Raw genomic sequence first — 7,860 nt, 5'->3', positions numbered from 1 at the left:
GGGAAGGAGGTTTGACCGTAGCACAATACACAATTCATTTTTAAATATTGGCGTCGCCAGAACATAGATGATCTCGTTCTCATATATATATATATATATATATATATATATATATATATATATATATATATATATATATATATATATATATGTATGTATGTATATGTGTGTGTGTGTGGAACATGAACTATGAAATTATTTTATATTCACAAAAAATAAAGTAAGAAATGTTTTCTGGGTATTAAACAACATTTTTGACTTAATTTTTGTAAACATAAAATAATATATATATTATATATATATTATATATATATATATATAATATATATATATATATATATATATATATATATATATATATATATATATGTGTGTGTGTGTGTGTGTGTGTGATTACTAATTGAATAATGAAGTCAGTTATCTGGAAGATAAATCTTACATTATAGTGTTGAGGTTTTTATGTGAAAGCCACATTCGTCAACACTCCATAGTTTTCATAAAAGAAGCATTGTTCTCAGATTAGGAGACGCCCTTACCAACCCTTATCATCTGTGGTCATGTCTATTGTTGTCACCCTTTTTAACTCTTGATCGAACAGGAGGAGCTGGTCACTGGTAAAGCATCGGTCGCAGTGGAACGTTCCATCGTCTCTTATTTGTGACTTCAAAGGTTCGTAAGCACGCACAAACAAGGATCAGGTGCCACAGAGTTGAGTATAAAATAGGATCATAAAACAATGTCATCACCACGCTTTTGTCGATTCACATATCTATCTATCAAAATATATATTTATACATACATATATATATATATATATATATATATATATATATATATATATATATATGTGTGTGTGTGTGTGTGTGTGTGTGTGTGTGTGTGTGTGTGTATATATATATATATAATATATATATATATATATATAATAATATATATATATATATATATATATATATATAGATATAATATAAGATAGATAGATATATATAATGAAGTTATGACACATGGATTCCCTAATACTTTGCTTAGGTTTTGCATGATTAACTTTGAATCTACATTTGAACTGGGATCGAGAGAGAGAGAGAGAGAGAGTGAGAGTTCGCCTTTCTTGCCACTTGCCTTGCTTCATTTATATTGAAATATATCGGTTCGTATCCTCTAGTACCTCTATTTGTTATTTTTACCTTAAAATGCCTTTATGAATCCATCAATGCCATTCATCATCAGTCTATTTCAACATTCACTGTTAAAGTTTAGTCGTTTTCAATTACCGTCATTCCTGTATTTTTTCTTCCACCAACCTCTGCAGCTTCTCTCCACAAGGGTTTCATACTGCACTGTATTATCTGCAAAATTCAACCACTCCTTACTGTATTCATGACCTCTTTTATTACCCCACAAATTTATAAGAGTATTGAAAGAAACAGTGATCGCTGAATTGACATAAGTAAATTCTAATGCAATATGAAATACTTGACGTCATTATTTGTTGACTGGTTTAAAACCTGGAAATAATACTACGTGACAGAACTTCTTGGTAAAGAACGTACTTATTTCCTCCATTCCAGATAACAGTGAAGAAGCTAAATAAACAGGAGAGTTGCTTGATAACCCTGTATTATTTTCTTTATATTTAAAGTATAACGAAGTAATTAGTGTACTTAGCCAAATAATGTCATTTATATTTTCTTTCACGAATACTGCAAAGCTACTCGTTTCTTGAAATGCATGGCAGTGAGGGCAATAGAAACAAATGACTGTAGATGGCTCCCAAGATATAAATGCCAAAATCTCCATTAATATGCTGCACAGTAATCGTGGGGGATTAAGACACCCAAGAACTAGGAATTCATCAATAAAGCTAATTCATGATCTTGTGCTCAGTCACAGGCAGGGTAAAGCGCAACTTCTTCAACTTCGTTGAAAGAGGCAACGAACAAACTTATTACGCAACATATAATGACTGACTACAATATTTCCAGATTGCCAAGTCGACATTTCAAAATGATGAAATCTGCAATTGTAGCTGTGTTGATTTTCTCCAGCATTTATCTCGGTAAGTCCGTTTCCTTTAGTACAGCTTTCACGTTTCAATGAAGACACTCAACACTGACAACAACCATTAGGAGTTGATCATCTCCGCTTATAGTATTCAACTTTTCGGAGATTTTATATTTATACACACACACACACACATGCACAAAGACACACACACACACACACATATAATATATATATATATAATATATATATATATATATATATATATATATATATATATATATATATATATATATATATATATATATGATATTATATATAGAAATGTAATTTATAATAGCCACAATGCAATGCCCTCTTAACTTCTCGAATTCTTCGCGCTTTTTTGTATACGATAGTTACTACAAAGCCTTAAAATTCAAGTCCTAGAAATTCGAAGCGGTCATGATGTCCTGCAGTGGGCTACTGGACATCATCATAACCGCTTTAAATTTCTTGTGCTTGGATCTAAAGCTCTGTACTGACAAGCATATCCAAAAAAGCGCGAAGAATTCGAGAAATTAAGAAGTCATTATGGCTATTACAATTACATATGTATCTTGTAAAAGGTGACAAGTAGATTCTACATTATATATATATATATATATATATATATATATATATATATATATATTATATATATATATATATATATGTATATATTCATATATATATATATATATATATATATATATATATATATATATATATATATATATATATATATATATATATATATATATATATAATATATATATATATATATTCTATAAGAGGAAAACCTAAGGAATGCGTGCAAGTGAGAGGTGAATGGGGCAGAATGTAAGGGTAGTGTAGGCAAATGAAGTGGATTAAGTAAAGGTGGGTTTATGCATAAGGGTTTGACCCCCGGTTCAGCAGTTAATGCAAATATATTTCAATGACCATTTTTTTTTTTCGGAAGCCATTCCCTGTTTTGGAAACGTTTAGGTATATGATATCCAAATCGAGGGTGGTTGCTAACAGGTGAAGAGCAGGAAATGTGGAAAGAAGGAGAATTCCAGTATTAATTGGGTGTACTTTATTTGGCTATTGTGTTAGTATCTTCTAGTCCCATTTCCAGGGTTGTGTAGCAAAAGACAATTCAAGTTAAAACACACCCGGGTGTACAAATGGAATAAAATCTGTAATAAAAGTAAAAAAGCTTAACAATAAAGTAAATGAGTGAACAAAGACCAGTTGATGATCTTTTGTAGTTTGCTAAGGACTGTGAAATCATTGTATTCAATGCTGCATTTACATTTTCTGGAGTGATCTCTAATGAATGATAGTATTTAATGCTGCATTTTGATTTTCTGGAGTGATCTCTATTAAATTAAAGTAGTCAATGCTGCATTTAGATTTCCTGGAGTGATCTATAATGAATTGAAGTATTCAATGCTACAATTACATTTCCTGGAGAGATCTCTAATGAATTACAGTATGTAATGCTACATTTAGATTTTCTGGAGTGATCTCTAACAAATTAAAGTATTCAATGCTACATTTAGATTTTCTGGAGTGATCTCTAATAAATCAAAGTATCCAATGCTACATTTAGATTTTCTGGAGTGATCTCTAATAAATTAAAGTATTGAATGCTACATTTAGATTTTCTGGAGTGATCTCTAACAAATTAAAGTATTCAGTTCTGCATTTACATTTTATGGAGTGGTCTCTAAAAATTAGAATTCAGGGTTTGACACTTTGGTAACTCAAGCCACGAGAGCTTCTAGTCACCTTTAACAGAATACTGCTGAAGAATGTTATTCCCCCATTTGCCGTTTCTGGGTGCTGCTTTTCATAGTCTTTTACAATTTTGAATTGAATTCCTTATCTACCGTTTTCCACATAATGTTTCCCTAACGTCTGATTGGAAGAGTTTTAATCAGGAAATTGTACACTGTACACCATCAGTACTTATGGAACAATTGTTATCCATGCAAGTCTTTTTTTTATATTTTCATAAATACTAAATAATATTTACATCCTGAAATTTAAAATACCAAAAGTTTGAAAATTATCATTTTATGCAAGAGTCCTGTTCATCTATAATAAATATTTTTACCAAGACCTCTGTAAACTCATTAACAAGCATCTACCCTCCGTTGATGCTCAATATATGACCAGCAATTCAATGATTATCAGGTCTTTATTTAGATATATATATATATATATATATATATATATATATATATATATATATATATATATATGTGTGTGTGTGTGTGTGTGTGTGTGTGTGTGTGTGTGAGTGTGTGTGTGTGTGTTTAACCTGATCTTTACTTACGTGGCCTTGATTTGAGGACTTCTTGGACCCTTACTGCTGAGCAGATAACTTACCATAAGAATAATGGCTCTGAGTGTAATTACTGGGGCAGGCAGAAACATTAAAGAACTAAGACTGGGCTGAAAACCTTACTTCAACCAGGGGAATCTCGGATAAACACTTGGATTACTTTAACAATCATTTATATCTATGATATAACACTTAGATCAGAAGAATTGGGAATTTAAACAAACAGTCCTGAAGAGTTATTAATTAAAATTAAGATCATTCGAAACACTGAAGATTTTATGGTATGATCCTCTTGAAAAGGGATACTGTGAAAAGCACAAAACGAACTGGATGTTTCCACAGCTTAACATGCGCGATCTTAGACTGAGCGAAGTGGAGTCTGGCCGTGATGCACACAGCGTGGAGAGAGACGTTAAGAGAAACAATGTACCTTTATCAAATGAGTTTTCCATGAATAATTATTCAGTCAAAAATTCCAAACATTTTAAGGACAACGTTCTGATTTATTTATGGTAAACTTGGATGTCGAGTCTCTTTTTTCCAATGTTCCTGTGAAAGAGACAATACAAATAATCTTAGACAAAATTTTTACCCAGCGAGATATTTTATTTCACGGTTTTGATTACTATAATTTTAAGAAAATGTTGCAATTGACAGTGTAGGACCCTGTCTTTATTTTTAATAATACAGCTTACGCTCACGTTGAAGATATGACCATGGGCAGTCCTCTTGGTCCAGTTTTTTCTAACATCTTTATGTGCCATCTAGAGGAACAGTTGCTGGACAACTGTCCCCTCTCTTTTCTGCCTTTGTTTTACAAACGATACTTAGAAGACCCTTTTAACTTTTCCGAAATAAAGAGCAAGCTGATCAGTTTCTTAAATACGCCAGTCTAGCCCATACCAACATTAAGTTCACGGTTGATTACGAAGACAACAACAGGGCCTCTGTGCTTCTATTTTTAGAAAGAAACATTTACTATTTTAGGTACAAATTTTTATAGCAGTTGTCATTTTAACTTTAATCTTCCTTAAATAATCTCTTCCACAGGGCCTATACTTGGTTTGGTTTCCACCAAGAAATCTCATTTCTCCAGAACTATTTTTCAGAAAATTGCTACCCATCCAAACTTTTTTTTTTCAAACAATTGTATAACTTTCTTAGCTGTAAGTTTGTTCCTGTTGAAAATACACCATAAAATGAAGGATTATTAATATTTTTTTTTTAGAAAATGGTGATGCGGCTTACTTCTGAAGAATTACCGAATTAAGAAATTTACAATTTAAAAAACTCAAAAATAAAAAAAATTTACAAGATTAAAAAATCTAATATTTAACAGACAGAATGCAAGAAACAGACCGCTACCTTTCAGGAGGGGAACCAAGGACCGAATGACATCAAACAAAAACAGAGACAGGGGCACAGTGTTGTAGACAGGTTGTACAGTGTTGTAGAGGTAGTTTGATGGTTTAAAGAGGGAACAAGCTTCTTAATGCATAAAGATTCAGCTATTGCTCATTGATGAGGTGAGGTGGCTCTGGAGAGAATTTTAAAATGTTTATATTCAATATCTTGTTTACATTTTTTTTGGCATGATCCCGTACGTTAGAGAATTCTGGATTAGTTAATGTATTACCTGTTCTGTAACTAACTCCCCGATGTCATTCAATTCTGACTTTAAGTAGGCGACGAGAAGCCCCCACATATTTCCCCATCTTACGTTTGTGGCAAGTATATATATAAACGACGTTGGAAGTCATTAGGGAATTTAGTTTGTCTAAAAAAGAAGCAATGGTTAACGGGTTCTTGGGTATAATTCTACTGTTAACTGCCGGAAGGTGTCGGTGAATGAAGCTGAACAAAAACCTTCAGCTCCTTGTTTTATGTTGGTTGATGGCGACGCTTCCCATGTCCATATATTATATATATATAATATAATATATATATATATACATAATATATATAATATATATATTATAATATATATATATATATATATATATATATATATATAATATTATATTATTATATATCATATATTATATATATATATATGTGTGTGTGTATGTGTGCGTGCATGCATGTTAAAACCTTACGGATTTACTATTCAGTTTTGAAATTAAATGTATTTTATAATTGATAAAACTTGCCAGCCACACTGGCAATTTCTTTACTATACCCGTAATTTACAAATATGACATTTTTAAAATCACGTCAGGCAGACACAGAAAACAAACATCCATGTTCTTTTAAAATCAACGGCAACCACCACTTACACAGTTACACTACTAATTCCATGTTGCTACTTATAATAATGATATTAATCTGCCATACAGTCAACTCTCTCCAGTGCTACGAAGGAGCGCCAGATAACACCAAAGTCAATCCCAACTGCCAAACTTCGTGTGAAAAAAACATCGACAAAACAGGTAAGGTTTTCAGCCTCGTCTCTTGGTATGCAAATGTTAATTTATTTACGTCTATTAACACTTGCATTGTTGCTAGTGAACTTAAATCTGCATGAAAACATCTGCCTCGATAACCTGTTGGATACCTTCATGGTTAACCTGCACACGAATCATTTCTCTAGGTGATGAGGAGGTAGTAATGTACGGTTGTTCCGAGGTCAAACATGACGAGGACGAATGCAAAGACATTGAGGAGACTACAAATGTGAATACCGTTGTGAGAACCGAGTGCTTCTGCAATAGCGATTTGTGCAACTCCACAGCGACGATCTCCTCTAGCATTTTCCTTCTCTCCGTGGCTCTGCTGATGAAGATGGCGTTTTGAAGCAGCAGAAGGGTTGCTGAGCACAATGGTGAAGTCACTACTTACCTGCAGTACCCAGTCAAGTCACGAGGTTCCTCATGTGCTCAGAATGAATCAACCGTCGATTTGCATGACCATTCCGCACCAGTCAAAATTATAAAGGATGTGTATCAATATATGTCTGGATTTGAAGAATAATTTCTCAAAAATGCAAAAGTTTAAACAAACCATGTTTATTTCTCTACCATATTGTTCGGGTTTAATTCTGAAGGCAATTAACAGGACTAAACTTACTTTAAATCTACCTCAAAAGGAAAGCATAGGTAATAAATGCACGTTATATTATCTTATGGATGAATGATACTGTACGAGTAAGAAAGTGCATAAAATAATTTACCCATTTTAAGGCATCCTTTAATCTAGAGGAATCGCTATAGTTTCGAGCCCCATTACGCTCCTCTTCAGGTGAAAGGTTTGGGTTATTTTTGTCGATCCTGCTGATTTTTTTCTTTCTCGCTATTCGTTTTATCTTTCTTAGCTGCATTCCTGAGTACACTTCCACTTGAAGGGGATCCTAGTGTGCCTGAAACAGTAGTGATTCCTTTGAATTAAAGGATTCCTGAAGAGCGAGTATTTTAATTGTTTATTTTTCGACCTTCCATATCGATACTCAAGAGGTAACGGTTACTTTGGCAAATGAAAACAATACGCGTTCACAAAAAAAAAAAAAC

The 7,860-nt window shown here is 32.6% G+C and overlaps 1 protein-coding gene across 2 annotated transcripts; it reads left to right on the top strand.

Moving 5' to 3' along the window:
- The first annotated feature begins 560 nt into the window (after nt 1–560).
- Nucleotides 561–7,356, top strand: LOC135223266 (uncharacterized). Of its 2 annotated transcripts, none has more exons than XM_064261749.1 (4): nt 561–669; nt 1,983–2,056; nt 6,694–6,786; nt 6,948–7,356. In XM_064261749.1, the coding sequence occupies exons 2-4, from the start codon at nt 2,005–2,007 to the stop codon at nt 7,148–7,150; spliced, it is 348 nt and encodes a 115-aa protein (XP_064117819.1). In that variant the 5' UTR covers nt 561–669; nt 1,983–2,004; the 3' UTR covers nt 7,151–7,356. The 2 variants fall into 2 exon arrangements, with proteins under 2 accessions (XP_064117819.1, XP_064117820.1); XM_064261750.1 differs by having other exon boundaries at nt 607–708.
- Nucleotides 7,357–7,860: the final 504 nt, after the last annotated feature.

The sequence above is a fragment of the Macrobrachium nipponense genome, chromosome 8, assembly GCF_015104395.2.
Source record: "Macrobrachium nipponense isolate FS-2020 chromosome 8, ASM1510439v2, whole genome shotgun sequence".
In the NCBI taxonomy this organism is placed as follows: Eukaryota; Metazoa; Arthropoda; class Malacostraca; order Decapoda; family Palaemonidae; genus Macrobrachium; species Macrobrachium nipponense.
Note: the sequence above shows the minus strand (reverse complement) of the source record. Positions and strands in the feature narration are given on the sequence as shown.

Bases quoted from the DNA above. Each gene is read 5' to 3' on its own strand.
- LOC135223266 (XM_064261749.1), top strand. From the start codon at position 2,005: ATGATGAAATCTGCAATTGTAGCTGTGTTGATTTTCTCCAGCATTTAT. The intron at 2,057-6,693 runs GTAAGTCCGTTT...TCTGCCATACAG, and splicing joins TTTCTCCAGCATTTATCTCG to TCAACTCTCTCCAGTGCTAC. The intron at 6,787-6,947 runs GTAAGGTTTTCA...TCATTTCTCTAG, and splicing joins AAAAAACATCGACAAAACAG to GTGATGAGGAGGTAGTAATG.